This window comes from Nothobranchius furzeri, chromosome 5 (assembly GCF_043380555.1).
Source record: "Nothobranchius furzeri strain GRZ-AD chromosome 5, NfurGRZ-RIMD1, whole genome shotgun sequence".
Lineage (NCBI taxonomy): Eukaryota > Metazoa > Chordata > Actinopteri > Cyprinodontiformes > Nothobranchiidae > Nothobranchius > Nothobranchius furzeri.
This window is the reverse complement of record NC_091745.1, coordinates 47,068,128-47,086,215: the sequence shown is the minus strand read 5'-3', so window position 1 is coordinate 47,086,215 and position 18,088 is coordinate 47,068,128. Positions and strand designations below refer to the sequence as shown.

The following is an 18,088-nucleotide window of genomic DNA, read 5'->3' as shown; positions in this document are numbered from 1 at the left end:
CAGCAGCTCATGCTCTCTGATCCTGAGGAGCAGAAGAACTATTAAGTCTTTGACATACAAGGATCATCTTAAAAATAAATCCCAGTGTCTCACCTGCCACCTTCTTCATCCTCATCCAGCCGAGTGAACAGCTCTCCGTTGGTGACGTAAACTCGGGCCTCTGTGATGATAGTGCTGGTGTCAGCGATGAGCCTGTCGATGGTCCGGCCCAGCCTCTCCGCTTCAATGCGGATGTCTATCATTTGTTGCCGGTCCCTCAGGCTTCTGGATAAAAAACGGCTGTCTACAGGTGAGTAAAGGGAACGCGTAGGGGTGAGGCAGCGGATGTTTCTCACCTCATCCGAGTCACTCTCCCCTCCAATGGGACCCTCACGCTTGCGATGGGGTGGGAGGAGGCAGGGAGAGACGGCTGAGGCTGAAGGCATGTCGTCTTCCCGTCCCCCATCACTCTCCGCGTCACTGTCCCGGGGGCTGCCGCGGATGCCCAGGTGGGAGGCCAGGTCGTAACGCTGCATGTTGGAGAGCAGAACACGATTCTCGTACTGGAGCTGCATGACTTTGCCGCTCAGCTCATTGATCTGCATGCGAGCTGCTTTCAGCTCCTCCTGGAGGGCCTCCACCTTAGTCGCGTCACCTCCTCCTGAGGGTTGGAGAAAAATCTGCTCACCTTTACCATCTTCTAATGAGAAGATCCAATCAGATCAGAGCAAAGACAAAAATATGAACAAAACAAACCTCCGCCGTGTCTTGATCCAGCTTCATGGGACCCAGCCTTGTATTTCAGCTTATTGAGCTCCGTTGTCACCTGAAGATTCAACAGTATTTTTGTAATTGTTCTACAAAAACGTGTTGGTCAGATAACAAAAAATTTTACTCAGACGGTCTGATTGCACCAATGACTTTTGTCAGCATGATTAAAGGAGCAACATGTAAGAATTGTACAGGAAAATAATCACAAAAGAGTCTAATGTCTGAATTGTGTTGAAAGGAAGATTACATTAAAACAAATGTAAGTCTCAGTCAGCTGGGGGGTTGGCAGGTCCTCCTTTCCAAAAAGTTGCTGTTTACAATCAAAGAGCCCACCTAGTTGCCAAGTCTGTGCTGGGCAAACGCCACTTTCAACGCTGGCAGGCTAAAAGCTTCAGACTTGTTTAAAGAACCAACGCCAGTAAACCGGAGTGGCCCAGACATTATTTCTTGTAGCCCTAAGAAGCTCGGCAGCTTTTTGTTTTACTCTAATGTTGGGTGAAGCAGGTTGGAGGCTAACATTGAGCTAACAATGAATTAGAAGCAAATAGTCGGCTCTAAAAATACTAAAGCTTATTTTTCAATTACCAACAACCTGTTATTACAGTGAAATGTGTGGATAATGAGTCAGCTGTGGTGTTTAACTTCCTTTAATGAGTCTTTCAGAACTTTAACAGAAAGCTAACAACAAGACGCCAAGAACAACACTTCCTGTAATGCTGGAGGCATTTTACCATAATAAGTGTAGTAAGTGCCCCCTACTGTAAAACACCCAGAAGTGCAAACACCAGATAAAGCATCATAATCTATGTAAAATATAACAATATCTACTTATCAACTTACTGTGTATGACTCGTCTTTGATTGTCATCTAAAATGTTCTGGTGCGGATCTGTAACTGGCAACAGCCACAAAACTCACGGAACGGCAGTGAGAAACTGAGCTTTGTTTAGAAAAATGAACTGCAGTGCCCACATTTGACCACAGGATGTCACTCTTATTTCATTCTTACATATTGCACCTTTTAAAAGCAGGACAAAACCATCGTTGCTGCTTTCAGATGAACGGTTTGTTCTTGACTAAAATCTAGTGAATGTATTGCATAGCTGAGTAGAACTCAACCTACCTTTTTGTTCTCATCTTCTACATCTGCTAAATTTCGCCGAAGGAGTTCTGCCTCGTCTTCCACCAGCTGCAGCTGCAGCCTCAGTTCAGACAGGGCCTCCCCGTGCTCCCTGCTCTGATGAACCCCGCTGCCGGAGCCGTCCACTCCTGCTGCTGCCAGACTACAAAACCAGGATTTCACATTAACTCAAACATAAATAAAGGGGTTTTCATGTAACAGATAACTCAGTTCTCCTCTATGTGAGTTAAAGTAAAACAAATGTACCTGTCCTCCCTCATGTCATCCAGTTCGGCCTTCAGGCCCCTGTTCTCCACCTCCAGCTCCACTATCTTCCTCCCCAAGATGTTGGCCTCCTCCTCCACCAGACGCAGCCGGAGCTTCAGCTCTGACTCACGGGTGGTGGGAGGCCCTCCGGCCTCGCCTTTGGGCAGAGGGCTGTCCACGTCCCCGTAGAAGGAGCGGTACTTCTGCAGCTCCTGCTCCAGTCGATCCTTCTCCTTATCAATTTTTGCCATCTTTTTCCTCATCAGGATGGCTTCCTCCTTGATGAAGGCCAGCTGACACTTTAGGTCCTCGTTTTCTTCCTGTAGAGAAACCATCCTGGTTATTTGTGTTGAATGATTTGGAGAAAATTGTGGCTTTTAAATTCAAAATAAAAAACGATGCGTTCTTGACATATCTTCTTTATTTTTTCCACCTTTGTTAAATATGCATGTTTTGTTTTTAGTGATGTTAACAGAAAATGTGATAGCTCAACAAATCCAGCAGAGACTACATCCGACCTACCTCGACCGGGGTTTGTTGGGCCTTTCTCTCTGTTTTCTGGCCATCCTTGTTTCCCTTTCTTTTCAATGAGAGCTGGAGAAAAATAATAAAAGGTCAACTGATCCAGATGTGCTGGTTATACTCATCCCTAGGAATATTTCTAATGATTGGAAGAAGACGTTTCTTCTTTCTAAGCACTGATCTTAAAAACAACCTGAAACAGGAACCATGAACATACCCACACTGACGTCATTCAGGTGTGTACTTACGTCGAGCAGCCCAGCCATCATTAGGTCTAAATAATAAAGATAACATATGTGCAACATCTTAAAATGCACACACCCATTTGCAGCTAATTCTGTGCATGTTCCTGCACGTTTGCTGCACTCGTGCATGTACGTCTGACAAAGCTCTGCTCAGCTTCTCCTGCACCTCACACATCCTCTAGAATTACATTTTGTCGTCTGCACATTTAATACGTGAGATGAAAAGTAGCCCACCTCTTTGGCTTTCTCCAGTTCGTTATGCAGGGCTTGTTTGTTGACTTCCACTTCTATCAGCTGCTGCCTCAGCTTCTCGTTCTCCTCCTCCGTCTTCATCCTTTTCTCCTCCACAGTCTCCAGCTCATGGTGCAAGCGCACTGACACATCCTTTGCCACCTGGCCGCATGGCCAAAACAACATTTTAAAAATGAGAGACGGCTGAAAAGCTCCCCGATCTTTTGATGAGCTGCCTGACTCACCTTCAGGTCCTGCTCCAGACTTCTGAGCAGCTCTCCATCCTCTTGGCCCGTTTCAGTGAACCTGAGCCTCTTTCTCTCTGCCTTCTTGAGCCGGTACTGGAGAATCCGACAGTTCTTATTGGCTCTCTCCAGCTCTCTGCGCATGTCCTGCAGCTGACAAGCATCCTCTTCGTAGAAAGTGTCTCGCATCTCATCCATCTCTGTTCGCATCTCTTCGATTTCATTCTAGTGAAAAATAAAGTGCACATGAAAATGATTGAGGCCAGCTTCCCTCCACAGACATGAATGAACAAGATAAGCTCTTTTAGCATCTTTGCAAACGCAATGGTGCTCATGTATCGTTTTACAGGACATGTCTCCATTCACCTTTAGATCCTCATTTTCGTCCTCCAGCCTCTCGATCTCGTCCTGCAGCCTCTGGTCTGAGCGTGGAGCCCGTTGTGGACTGTCTGGTTCTGGGGACAGTTCCGGCTCTGATGTGGGTGGAGACGTTGACTTCGCCTGCATCTTTGTCCCTTTCTTGCCCAGGCTCTTATTCAGATGGAACTGTATCAGTTCTGACTGCAAGCATCCCTCCTTCCAGAAGCCGGGTCCACAGCCCACTGTACTTTTGGAACTCTTCTTGCTCGTGACCGCTGCAGCTTCCTCTCCTTTGGGCTTTTTGCTTCTCAGTTTGGGGGATTTGGAAGCGCACGGTTGGTCTGAGACGACGCGACTCGGATCAGCTCTTGAGGGGGTGGAAGCCTCTGTGACAGGACGGGGAGGGTCTAATGCTGCCGGTACAGCGGCCGCGGCCCTGCTCAACGTCGGGCTTTCAGCACCAGCATGCTGGACAGCAGCCGCTCCTCTGACGGGAGCACTGCCTCCAGCCTGCCGCTCCCTGCCGATGGAAACGGGGGAATGACCCCGGCTGTTTCTCCCTCCTCCTCCTTCTCCTCCCTGCTTGAGCTTGGCTGAACTGCTGCCTTTCTGTGCAGATTTAGATCCGGTTTCTTTGAGACCCGCTGGGGATGACGATCGCTGCTGCTTGCGGCTGCTATGATCTGGCTGCCGAGATGAGTCGGCAGAGGATGGGTTCATCATGGTGTCAGAGGATCAGCTCATCCTCAGGAACATCCATGCCCCCTGGGAAACAAACACATAACACGTTGAAAGGGAAGAGCTTAATATGGCTAATTTTCTTTACATGTCCATCAAAATAAAATAATTAATAAAAATTTCCCTTAATAAGCCAACATTTAAAACACTCCTCTATTTCTAGAGCTCCAGCTCCTCCGCATCATTAGTAATTTCCACAAAACCTGCAGAATGCAATTCTCCAACCCCTCTTCTCCCTCTGGTGGACGATCTGAGTACTGCAGTACTCTGCTGAAGGATGCATTAAATTCATCCTCGATGATGAGTGGAGCCAGACACGTACAGGAATTCTTAGCGCACTTGCCCTGACACTAGAACAGTAATTGACCATAGCTGATGACGTTTCACAAGGACAAGTGCACAAGTACAGGTGAGCACTACGTGAGATGAGACCCCACCCCCACCCCACCTCCACCCCCCAACCTTTGTCCCAGCATGATTGAGCCGTGTTATTTCACTCTTGTGCCTTACATAATGTTCCTTTAAATTGAGCCAAAAGCAAAAAATATATAATAATAATAAATACTTTTGAATTATTTAGTGCAGTGTTTTACAATCGGCTCCCCATAGCTACAGAGCAGAGGCAAGACAGGAAATTACAGCTCCTGTCAGAGGAAAGTTGCGGGTCACCAGCAAAAACCCCGCAGTCGGACCCTCGGAGCCTTTGTTTTACATCAACTGCAGCTCAATTACACGGTGCACGTTTGCGTCACATGCGCTCAAAGGGCGCACTTTGGGTGCGGGAGATGTCACTGAGCTGAAGAGGCAGGAAGCCAGTTCAACCGCGCTGTTATTCTGATCCCAGACCAGTTCAATCACAACAAACCTCGTGAAGGCCGGTGCAACAGCAGAGCTGCTTCCTGTCAGCCATCATCTCATCGCCGGATGACTCAGGGTGGAGTGATGGAGGCCAGAGGTACGCGCTCTAAATGATTGAAGGCATTCTCAGAGCAGCATCGCTTCTTTTGCTGCTTTGGTTTGTTTTTGAAAACCAAGAATCAGCTGTTCTCTGATCAGCTCTTATCCAGCATCTAAAGGAAGGAAAGGAAGAAGCTGCTCTACAACAACACTTGAAGGCAGCAACAGTGGACCAGCTCACGTTGGTGGCCTGTACACCAAACAAGGAGCTCGCTCGGGGTTCGTCCTTCAGGATGATTCAGCCACGTCATCTTCTCACGCTTTTGTCTAACTATCATAACTATCCAGCAGATGAACATCTTACCTCGTCTGTCCTCCGCTGGTGTATCGGATGCTGCCGAGAGATGCTGGTGAACGATGTGGAGGCAGGAGGGATGCTGACTCCGGCGCCTCCCGACCGCCAGACAACCTGTTTAATAATCATGACATTACGTCATCGCTGGGCGGTTCCCACCAGGACCGGACGCGTCTTTTGGAATTCTAGGGTGACCAAGGAAGGTCTCGCCTTTCTCGCCTCTGATTGGCTAGATGGGCTTTACTACGATTGGCTGAAAATTCGCGGGGGCGGCAGAAAACAGCGGCCTTCGCTTGTAGTGATGGGAATTCCGGCTCTTTTTAGAGAGCCGGTTCTTTTGGCTCAGCTCACCAAAAAGAGCCGGCTCTTTCGGCTCCCAAGTGGCTCCTCAGATTTTCTGTTGCGTAAAGTACATTTATAACCAAAATAATGCAAAACTATGTGTAAAATGATTTACTAATGTAAAAAAATGCTATATCAAATATTTATCATTTCTATGGATTTAATAACTGAACACTTTCAGAAATCTCCACTTTCCGACTGCTGGCGCTCATTTTCTCACCGTCTTCGTCACACTCTCCTCTCTCTCGCCTTTTTCCTCTTCCTCATTCCCTCTCGCCTCCCTCCGCCCACATGTGCTCTGCTGTGTGTCTGAGTCTTACCCTCCCTCTTCCCCGCCCCTACTGCTCTGTGTGTGGACAGTCTGGACACGCAGTTACACATGCTGACCAATCACCCGTGGCTTTCACCAAAGCAAAAGGGGAGGGGGGAGGGGAGGGGACGGCTCCCAATGACGAGCCGGCTCCCGTCGTTCACTTCAAAGAGCCGGCTCTTAGAGCCGGTTCGTTCGTGACCGACACATCACTATTCGCTTGCCTGAAAGCTAAGCAAGCAAAGCAACTGATGTGGATATCTGAGCAGAGGTAAACATGTCTTTGTGAGAAAGCTAACATTAGCTTTTCAAAAGCCACGTTAAAAATAATAGGCATGCCCTCAAATGTTCATCTAATCTGTTGTTTGCTGATGACATAGCTGCCAGTTCAATATACTTATTCACACACACACACACACACACACACACACACACACACACACACACACACACACACACACACACACACACACACACACACACACACAGTGCAAACCTCAGCTATCCTAGGAAGAGCTGAGGGTTGGGAGTGTTTGCAGGATGTGGGGTGGGGACAGAATGACAGCTGGTGTAACCATGGAAACCTTTGTCTAAATTCAAAGGAGATCTATGAGACTGAACAGGGATGTTAACTGAATGTAAAAGGTTTATCTTATTTATATTAGAATGAGTATTTTACACTGATGTTCCTAAAATGTAAAAACTCTGTTACTTTATTAGATTCAATGGATCTTAATGAAAAGCTTCCACCTTTTTCCAGATGAGCAAACATCACCATGCTGTGGGAAGTGATAATGGTCCCACAGATTTATTAAAAACATTCTTCGACGTGCAACGATAATCTGTTCTAATCATATCAGACAATTTAATAAAAACTAAAGCTAGTTTTTATTTCCTTAATTATAAGAGTTGGCATCAAACACCAGAAGGGAGTCGTTTAGGAAGACAGGGTCCTCTAGTGGCAGAAACATTGTAAATATTCTGATTTAAGCACTTGGTGGATTTATTTGTTCTTGTAGTTTGACACGTGCTGCTCTAGGTAGCACTAGCTCAGGTCAGTCAACAGTCTGATGAGAAAAACACAAATAAATGTAAATAAAAAATATTTAGACATTAAAGAAGTTCTACAGGTGTTCAGTTTTATTTTATTTTGAAGAAAGTTCAGTTTATGATAGTAAAAAAAAAACAGAAGCAATGTGGCCATACAAATGTCTACTCTAAAAGCACAGAGTACAAATGATCACAATGTGATCTATACATCACAAAAATAAGACAAATACGCAAACAAGCACTCAGATCGATAAGTCGGTATTTACTCGAGTCGTCCAAACTGATAAATAACAGACTGCGTTGGCTGGTTGCTGGCCAAAAGCAGGCTTTACTGATTTAGAGCTGACCTACTCTGTATTTTACACAAAGAGCAAAGGTCATCAGCTCAGAGGGTCTCTACCTTTTTCACATCTAGGATGAATTTACATTCAAGTCAGCCGAGGTCATAAATAAAGCCTCAGTTCTTAGCTGAAAAAACGACTCTTTACTCCTTTAAAGAGGTTTAGATATTTGTCTTTACGAAGTTAGCCATAGTACCGTGGTAAAAAAGAGAGGAAGCAAGCAGGATGAGCGAAAAGGAACCCTAAACGATAATAACAGCAGCTTTGATTTCTCCGGCGTCTGAGAGGAACGAGTTCACACAAGTTAGAATATAAAAGACAGGAAAACATCAGTAACACTCCTCCAGCTCCTCCGTAAGAGCAGGAAAACACAGAATATCATCAGATCCTGGATATTGTTACATCTGATCACATGACGAACAGTTATGGATGTACAACCTGGGTTAGAAGTTTACAGACAAGAAAAAAGAGCTAAAGCAACAGCGGGACCATATCAGCTGTTCTTTTGGGTTTTAGGAACATGTTGATGTTGACTCACTGTCCACATTCTGGATATGACTGCGCGATAAAGGATGGCAGCTCAAAAGTCAGAGCCCACGTCTCAGGTCAGAGTAAATAATAGAAGCTGTGAGAACGCCTTTCACGCTTAGCCGGAGTGAAACGATGGAGAACCTTAGCTTTACGTCTCTAGCTGACGTGTTTGTGTGTCTGTTTTGTGTATTTTTGTTTAGTTCCAGCTGTGTTTGGTGACTACAACAGCGTTAAACCTTTGCTTCCAGCGTGGCGTTCATGTCCAGGCCCAACATCTGAAGGCTACAAATCCTGTTTATTTCTACCGTACATGGCACTAGAAGGAACACTATGAACAAACCAATATGTTGCTGCTTCATTTAAGTCATTTTATGATATTTATCATCTTATTCATGACTTTTTATGAACAAATAAATCCCCTCTCATCTCAGCTTGAACCTAGAACCTCAGATCATGGCCTAAAGAAATAAGTCTGACTTGAACACATCCATGCATCTAAACGTTCCTCAAATCAAGTCTTTCCTGTTTCAGCTAAAACCAGAATGCAGAGCATAAGGTCCCACCTTGCTCATCCTCCCCCTCTTCCTCTAATCTCTTTTGGCGCGTCCTTTCCTCTTTCTCCTTCCAGTGTTCTCCTGGGGCTTCTCCTCTTTGCTGCCCATCAGCACCGCCACGTTGGCGGCTTTGCTGAGCCCGTTCAGGCTGCCGTTGGAAATGGCCTTGGTGGCTTTGGAGGAAGAGGAGGGGTCGCGACGCGTGGGCTGCTGCTGGCGACGGTAGGTCTGGTAGTAGAAGTTACCGAACAGGACGATGAAGGTGATGGCGTAGCAGATGAGGGAGTAGTGCATCCAGTGGGGGAAGTCACAGTTGACATAGAGTGACAGGGCGGTGTGGCCGATGGTGATGTGGAACTGGATCTGGGATGCAAGAGAGAGGGACAAATAAAGAATGGTAATGCTAATCCTAACCTTGGATGCTGTAACTTCAAAAGGAAATCAGAACCCCTTCTTACCATCTGAATGATGGTCAGGTACTTCTTCCACCACAGGTACTTTTGGATCTTAGGTCCGCAGGAGGCCAGGCCGTAATACAGATACATCATAACGTGGATCAGTGCGTTCATGTGTGCACCAAAGAAGGCTTCAATAGAAACAGAAAAATGTTTCAGCACAGAAACCAGAATAAAAGCGGAGGAAAACCCCTCTTTTATTTCAAAACCCAAAAAGAATCTGTATGAAAGTAGAACCTGTTATGATTGGAAAGCCCAAAAACACAGGCTAACAGCACGAGCTTCCCTGATTCTGTGGGTGGCACTGCACTCTAACCCTAACCCTCACACACTTTTGGTGGGAAGCTAAAGGAGTTTGCTGTGATTCTGCCTCTAAAGCCATCACATTTGCAAGTTTTCTCGTTTGATAAAAATCAAAAGTCAAGAAACAAAAATCCTTATTTGTTCCTTATATGATGGGATATTGCATCATTTATTTATTTACCATTATTCACGACTACGACGTTGTGGAATAAAACAGGCTATACGTGGAAACTGAGAACTGATATTGGCTTTTTTACCAAAATATAAACCAATATCTGCTGTGTCCCCCCTTCTGAAAAAAGAAAAACTAAAACATTTTAGGTTCCTAACATCACATAGCTCCTTCAGTGTTGAAATTTTAAAAAGCGTCTGTGCGAAATGACAACTACTTCAATTTAAGTTGGTAACAGGAAAAGTGTCCTTTTTATTTTGTCTCCAACAGCAGCTGAATCTTGTTCTCTCTCGGCGTGACGCTAAGGTGTGTTTATTAGTTAGTAATGTCTTTTCTTCTGTAAATTGCAGCTGTGGTGATAAAACATTTAACAAGTTCTCCAGATAAGAAAAACAAGCCTTGTGTGAAGATTCTTGTTTTTGTTTTATTTGCTTGTTAGCTGCTAGCCACACGTAGCCACGTACAGCATATGTTCACCACACAGGGCAAATTTCTACCCACAAGTTGTGCCAAGTAAACTAAAATATCTTGAAAATGTTACTTCAGATCTTTTATGTTTGAATGTTTTGAGAAAGAGGAGAGGTAGCTGAAAAGTTTATGTATAACATGTATGGGATGTAAAGGCTGTGTCATTAAAAGACACAATATTACATTTTAATGCAGATATCAGTCGGTATTAATGGTGGATCAATAATATCTGGCATCCCTGGTTCAAAGTGAAATAACTACAGCCTGGACTTTCCACCGGATGCGTAAGCAGCTCTGAATATAATACAGATGCGTTTTCACCACGACCTCAGCAGCACGTCCCTTCCTAACGAGTATGTTTCACACAACTGTAAATAGGGCTGCTCAATTAATCGAATTTTAATCACGATTACGATCTGAGTTTTGAACGATTATAAAAAACAAAACAAGCCGATTATTTGCTCCTCCCACTTGCGCTGCCCTGAGTTGCAAATGAAGCGCTCCTCCCTACAGTGTTGCCAACTTGGCGACTTTGACACTATTTCTGACAGCTTCTCAGACCCCCTTCTTGACTTTTTAAATCTCAAAAGTACCTAGCGAACACCTCAGAAACATCTCTGGTAACCCTTAGCTACTTTCTGGATAATTGTCGTCGACATTTCCTGCAGGTTAGCTAAACGCTCTGTCTGCGCTCCGGACCATTCTTCAGAACACTAGGAAAGGGAATGATGTAGTGATGTGTCGGTCGCTACTGAAACGGCTCTCGGAGCCAGCTCCCTGTTGGAGTAACCAGAGTGAGTGACACACACCGTACCTGCGGACTCCTGAGCCACTAAAAACGGCTGTGCGTGTGCGGCGTGCTAAACACACGTGCAGCTTGCCCCTGATTGCTGTGAGACCGGGTTGGGGGGTGGGGGGTGCAGCTGTGGTTGGGACATTTATTACATTAACTGATGGACCTGTAAATAAATAGTTTATAAATAAGGTAGAAATAAGTTCCTCATGCTGATAAATAATAACTAATCTCTCTGAGGACACGGTGCTAGTGCACTCTCCTACAGCACCTTGACACGATTCAATAAATGTTATGCAACATTTTGTGAACATCAATTTATTTGCATTTATTTGTTATAAATGCCACTGTATATTTCTTGCTGTCAGTATTTGCAAGATATTGGTATTTGGGTCTGTACTGGTTAGACTTAAATGAGTTAAACCAAGTTCTATAGCCCTTGGGTCATAGACTATGAGCTATAAGTATATTGGTCTTTTTATACTGGGAATCAGGAGTTCTTTTAGTGATAATCTTGTTCCTTATTTATTTTTGTCCTGATTGTGCCCTGAGCAATTTTATGACAGAATAAAAACAAATAAAATCAGCATAAATAGAAAAATCGTCCTAAAAAATCGTGATCTCAATTTCAGTCACCATAATCGTGATTTTTTTTTTGCCATAATCGAGCAGCCCTAACTGTAAATATGTTCCACATAGAAGGTCCCACATGATCATGGGAGAATTGCAAGATCACGCGAGATATCACCAGTTCATGTTGAAACAAGCAAGAAGAACGACAGCTGCAGGTATCCGAAAGGTCTGTGGGTAATTTTCTGTTATTTTACTTGGGCCACAGAGTGTTCACAGGGAATGACGGTTTTTGTTTCTTAGTTAAATCTGCACGTGTCTTTTATTCTGAAATGTACTGGATGCTTTACACTGCTTCTGTGATTAGCTTCCTGTCCGGCCTGATCTGAACTGTTGAACTTGAAGCACTTTGGAAGCACAGTGAGTAAAAAAATAGACCTGAAGTTCAAATTTAGCGCAGTCATTAGTTGTGTGTTACGCTTCCCAGAGGTAAGCCATAATTGTTTTTTCTCTGACAGATTACACATATAAATGTTGGATCTGAGTGCCTCAGAACAGACTCTGAGATAGTTCTCCTGTTGCATATTTAACTTTCTATGAAACTGTGCGACGACAAACCAAACCCAGTTGGGCCACAATGTTGAGATTATGGTTCACTCACACTGTCCTCCTGCCACCCACTTGATGCCGATCCACCAGAGCGTGAACATGGTGCAGTGATGGTAGACGTGCAAGAACGTGACCTGGTTGAACTTTTTCCGGAGGATGAAAAACACAGTGTCCAGATATTCAACGCCCTTAGAGACGAAGTACCACCACAGAGCTCCTGCCACCTGTTTTTAAAAGGAGGCAGAAGTAGTGGAAAGCAGTGAACAAGAAAAAGTGATGAGAAATAAACACGGCACAATGGGGTCGGATTCCCACATTTAATCATAATTAGTAGCTACAGACGCGTGAGGAGCACATGTTCCTGTTCTACTCTCATCTTTGACAACTCGATCTCAGTCACCCGAGAATAATGCACTGCTGGTTTGTGTGTCGAACTCGAGACGACGTCATGGAGGAAGGTGAAACTGATCCTTCCTTCAGCCTTTCTGACAAAAGGACAAGAGCCCAGATAAAGGGGATGGGATCGTGTTTCTAAAAGAAGACAGTGACGTTTCAGTGAAAGGGTGAAGTGGAATTAAGATGTTGCTCGTTTCATGTAATTTTCTAGTGATTTAATCCAACCTAACAGGTCATTAATATTGTCCACTTTCTGGGTTTCACCATTCAACACATTCTCACTCCCAGCGCCTCAAAAACAAACGCTTGGTCAGCCACCCTCCACGTCAGACCCCAGACGCCAAAAGTGCTCTTTTTCGTTACTTATGTGCGAAAAGGGGTTTTCCCCTTTTGTAACTGCAGATCCCAATGCAGCGTTACACTGACGTGATTAGATATCCGCTGATGTGGCACTGAACCAGCTCATTTAACCGCACCTAAACCTTAACGTTTCACTATTTATAACCTTCCCCTCTCCCTCATCCTAACCTTAACCCTCTTGCTACCTAAAATGTTACTCTCACTGTGATCAAGCGTTTGTTTCCCATGCATTCTGACTCTGACAGTCAGAGTCTGACTGTGAATTTTCGTATTTGCCGCCCAAGGGGAACGTTAGAACATACCATCTGGCGAGGGGGAGGTTACAAATACCCTCTACTTTAACCTCCACCGTGGTAGTTGAAACCTCCCCCTCGCGTTGGCTCGGTCCAAATTCGACCAATGACGAGGCGGCTCCCGCCGTTCGCTTCATAGAGCCGGCTTTTAGAGCGATCGACACATCACTAACGTGTTCGCTAGCAAGATGGTTAAGGTTAGGATAGGGGTGAGGGGAAGGTTAAATAAGAGGATAAGGTTAAGGTGAGGTACAATGAGATTGTTTGGTGCCCTGGCTGCGGACATCCCATCGCGTCAGTGTAATGCTGCATTGGGATCTGCAGTCAAATAAGGGAAAAAACCCTTTTCGCACATAAGTAACGAAAAAGGGCACTTTTGGCGTCAGGGGTCTGGCGTGGAGGGTGGCTGACCAAGCGTTTGTTTTTGACGTGCTGGGAGTGAGAATGTGTTGCACCATTACGTCAGTTTGTGCTCACCTCCGGCAGATTCCAAGTAATGACACAGTTTCAATCACCCAATTATTAAAATCAGGCGTGCTGGAACAGGGAAACAACTAAAACATGCTGGACAGTGGCTTTGGAGGACCAGGGTTAGGCACTCCTGCTTTAAAGTGCTTGTTCCCTGAGGATCTGAACATTTGTTTTTTTTTTTTTAAATATGATTGGTCACTCTGAGTTTCACACGCACGATGAACGTAAAAGCAGTCTCCAGCCCCTATTGCCTGCGTTAGCCACATACAGGAAATAATAGGAAAGCGATCAGGTCTGATAATGCTACGTCACAGAGAAAATTAGCATTCGCCCACCTGGGCCTGGGACTGTTGAAGGCTGTTTTAGTTTAGCGGCCAGGAGAGAGCAGAGCTCATGATTAGTAAAAGCTAACATTAGCATTAGCAACTCAGTTCAGGCTTGGGTTATTTGTGGATCAACGTTGCAACATTTTTACCCAAGAGAAAAGAGAAAACGAAGCAGCAGAAGAGTTGTGTTGTGAGATATGTTTGTAGTTCATGAATATTAAGACTCGTGATCCTCTTGTGACCCCTCCTTCGAAAACCTTCTTCCTCCTGAAACTTCCTTAGAAAAGCTCAAGGCAACCACTGATCCTACAGAGCACAGTCATTTTATTGAAGGAGACTTTGAAGTATATTTGTAAAGAAAGTTTTAGCGAGGACTGTTTCTTTAGCCTGTCCTTTATTCTTGGTCAGAGATATATGTTGGATAAGTAAATTTTTTAAACCATCCATCCATTTTCTCCCACTTATCCGGATTTGGGTCGTGGGGGCAGTAGCCGAAGTCAAGAGGCCCATATTTCCCTCTCCCCAGCCATTTGGGCCAGCTCATCCGGGGGAATCCTAATGTGTTCCCTGGCCAAGTGAGAGACACAATCCCTCCAACGTGTCCTGGGTCTACCTTTAGGCCTCCTCCTGGTTGGACGTGCCCCGGAAAACCTCACCACATGTGGAGGAGCAGCGGGTCTACTCCGAGCCCCTCTTCCGGATGACCAAGCTTCTCACCCTATCTCTAAGGGAGAGCCCAGCCACCCTCTCATTTTTTCGGTCACTACCCAGAACTCGTGACCATAGGTGAGGGTAGGAACGTAGATCAACCGGTAAATCGAGACCTTCGTCTTCTGTCTCAGCTCTCTCTTCATCATGACAGACCACTACAATGCCCGCATCACTGCAGACGCAGCACCAAGCCACCTATCGATCTCACTCTCCATCATTCCCTCATTCCCTCACTCGTGAACAAGACCCCGAGATACTTAAAACTCCTCCACTTGGGACAGGACCTCATCCCTGATCCGGAGAAGGCATTCTACCCTTTTCTGAATAGGGTTGTCACGGTAACTGGTGTAGCGGTAAACCCCGGTAAAAAAGTTGACAATAATAATAACCGTCTTGTTTTTAAAAATATATATTATCTCGGTGGATTCCCGTGGCCGCGGTGTAGGCGTGGTGACCCTTACCAGCCACCGTATCATCTGCAGAAGTTGCCGGCGGCACATGCGCACTTTGTTGTTTACAACCAAAACTTTCTTGAAGCTAAAGCTGAAATAATGGCCAAAGGAGGAGACGGCAGTGCTCAGGACATTTATTATCCCTAAAAGAAGACAAAGTCGGAAGTACGGGCATTTTTTGGATATTTGAAGAATGCCGAGGGACAGTTGATAGAAGACAGCTATCCTGCTTGCAGCACGTGCAGAAAAAGTGTCTGTGAAAGGCAGCAACGCTTCAAATCTCATGACACATCTGCGTGACCATCACCCACAACTCTACAGTCAACGCAAGGCAAGTTAACGTTAGCGTTTTAGCTAAAATGCGTGATCCGAGGATTTGGGTTGAGGGAGAATGCAACGAGTCGCTATATAAAGCAGCCGCAGCGCCGCTACCTGCATGTAAACCGTGTCGCGGACACCCCCATATTGAAATGACGCTATGCATTATGGGGCTCTCAGGGGCAGATAAGGGTTGGTCTCTCTGAGAATAATTATGAATTTAACAATGATTACTGCCTGATGACATTTCCCCACATCTGCAAAGCTCACTGGAAGGACACAAACCGAGGACAATATTTTCCTGACATAGGGTTTATTACTCAAGTAAGGGTAAAAAAAAAAGTATCTGATTAGAAGGCTACTTGAGTACTGAGTATCATCTGATCTAATATTTTTAAAATTATGACATCAAACAGACAAAAATTAAGAAGTTATGGGCAAATATTGCTATTTTAAAGACTAAAGGGAAAAATGTAAACAAATAAAAAACATAATTACAAAATAACAAATTTTAGGCAAAATTTAGACACAAACTGAGGACAATATTTTCCTTGATATACAGGGTTTATTTAGATGTCTGAAAATGTAACACGTTTAAAAAATATACCACGATAATACCGAAAACCGTGATAATTTTGGTCACAATAACCGTGAGGTTAAATTTTCACACCGTGACAACCCTAAAGCCGGGCGTACACTGTGCGACTTTTTCACTTTTTTGAGCCGATTTTCCAGTCGTGCGAGAAGCCACGACATCGGGGCGAGTTTTGCGCCGAGCGGTCGTGTAGTGTACAGGGGGTTACGAGAGGCGATTAACACCACGTGACCAGCCGCCGATCAGCAGTCGTGAGGTCGCAGGGACTTCTGGTGTGTTTAATATTTTGATCGTCCCTCGTGAGGGTATCGCACTGTTGAAGCGGCGCTGCGAGCAGCTGCGAGCAGCTACGATCCAAAAAGTATCAGAACCGCTCACGGCGCATGCGCGCGCAATCCTGCATCAACGCGGGTGTTGTGCCATAAATCGACTCACTGCCAAAAAATGATTAGCTTAGTTTTTTCCAGTTCGGAAGTTGTTTTAAGTGTTGCTATTTGTCTTAAACGTTCACAATGAGGATATATTAATCCTTTTTGCAATATTTGCGATTGAAAGATGGTTTGTGGTAAGAACTGGCTTTCTTTATGTTACAGCCTTGATACTAAAAAATAAATAAACAATGTAAAATGGCGCCCTGTATTGAATGTAAACGTTGTATAAATGTAAATAAACAATTCTCCAGCGATTTGATTTTTTTCCCCCTTCCTTCCTTTAGTGGCTAATCATTTTTTGGCAGCGAGTCGATTTATGGCACAACACCGGCTGGTCGCTCGCTATTTCCCTAATAACACACGCTGTTCGTTTTTGTTTCTACACGTTTTTTTTTACTCACAAAGATTGTCAAGAAAGCGTGTTTGTCGTGTTTATGTCAAATTAAACTGATCACAAAACACAGATTTACTCTCTTTATTTCGTTTTCCTCATCCAACCCCCATAAATCCCTGTGTGTCCTCCTGCAGCACTCCCGAAGGACAACAGGCAAGACAAAAAAGTCTGACGTGTTGAGTAAAAACTGCTATTTCTAGCAAATTTTTAGGGCCGACGTGTTGCTACCAGACGTACAGTGTGAGCAGTCAGGTCGCATGCGAGAACTGGGTCGTACAGTGTGAGCACACGACTCGTGAGATCTGCCCTGCGAGGAAGTCGTACAGTTTGAGCTGAAGCTGAACGCTGCGAGTGAAAAAGTCGCACAGTGTACGCCCGGCTTAAATCTGAATCAAGACCATGGTCTCAGATTTAGAGGAGCTGATTCTCATCTCAGCTGCTTCACACTCAGCTGTGAACTGCTCCAGCAACAGCCGAAGATTGCGTTCTGATGAAGCCAACAGGACCACATCATCTGCAAAAAGCAGAGACCTGATCCTCAGGCCACCAAAACAAATCCCCTCAACACCTTGGCTGCTCCTAGAAATCCTGTCCATAAAGGTCATGAACAGAATCGGTGACAACGGGCAGCCTTGGAGGAGTCCAACTCTCACTGGGAACAAGCTCGACTTACTGCCGGCAATGCGGACCAAGCTCTGATACTGGTCATACAGGGACCCAGCAGTCTGTGTCAGAGGGCCTGGTACCCCATACTCCCGAATTACCCCCCACAGGCTCCCTGAGGGACGTGGCCAAACGCCTTCTCCAAATCCACAAAACACATGTAGATTAGTTGGGCGAACTCCCATGCACCCTCCAGTATCCCCCTAAGGGTATAGAGCTGGTCCAGTGTTCCACGGCCAGGACAAAAACCTGAATCTGAGGCTCGACAATCCAACAGACCAACCTCTCCAGAACCCCTGAATAGACCTTACCAGGGAGGCTCAGAAGTGTGATCCCCATGTAGTTGGAACACACCCTGCGGCCCCCCTTTTTAAATACGGGAACCACCACCCCGGTCTGCCAGTCCAGTGGGACTGCCCCCAATGTCCACGCGATATTGCAGAGCCGCGTC

At 45.2% G+C, this 18,088-nt stretch overlaps 2 protein-coding genes across 2 annotated transcripts in view; both read right to left on the bottom strand.

Annotated features, from left to right (window-relative positions):
• Positions 1-98: 98 nt before the first annotated feature.
• On the bottom strand, positions 99-6,095 carry LOC139069834 (microtubule cross-linking factor 3-like). The gene is made up of 10 exons (XM_070550829.1): positions 5,739-6,095; positions 3,746-4,504; positions 3,380-3,604; positions 3,138-3,296; positions 2,659-2,730; positions 2,137-2,456; positions 1,873-2,032; positions 736-805; positions 336-640; positions 99-264 (listed from the first exon to the last, which is right to left on the bottom strand). The coding sequence occupies exons 2-10, from the start codon at positions 4,460-4,462 to the stop codon at positions 223-225; spliced, it is 2,070 nt and encodes a 689-aa protein (XP_070406930.1). The 5' UTR covers positions 4,463-4,504; positions 5,739-6,095; the 3' UTR covers positions 99-222.
• Positions 6,096-7,499: 1,404 nt separating this feature from the next.
• elovl4a (ELOVL fatty acid elongase 4a) overlaps positions 7,500-18,088 on the bottom strand; it is a 20,239-nt gene continuing 9,650 nt past the window's right edge. Inside the window, exons 5-7 of the mRNA XM_054740380.2 lie at positions 12,280-12,451; positions 9,316-9,443; positions 7,500-9,220 (exon numbers count right to left, since the gene is read on the bottom strand). Of these exons, the coding sequence (XP_054596355.1) occupies positions 8,891-9,220; positions 9,316-9,443; positions 12,280-12,451 (630 nt within the window). The 3' untranslated portion in view covers positions 7,500-8,890. The remainder of the gene's footprint in view (positions 9,221-9,315; positions 9,444-12,279; positions 12,452-18,088) is intronic.

Coding starts and splice junctions, on each gene's coding strand:
- LOC139069834 (XM_070550829.1), bottom strand. CDS start 4,462: ATGATGAACCCATCCTCTGCCGACTCATCTCGGCAGCCAGATCATAGC. Junction 2,731..3,137: donor AACTGGAGAAAGCCAAAGAG/GTGGGCTACTTT, acceptor ATTTTTCTCCAG/CTCTCATTGAAAAGAAAGGG. Junction 641..735: donor TGGATCAAGACACGGCGGAG/GTTTGTTTTGTT, acceptor TCCAACCCTCAG/GAGGAGGTGACGCGACTAAG.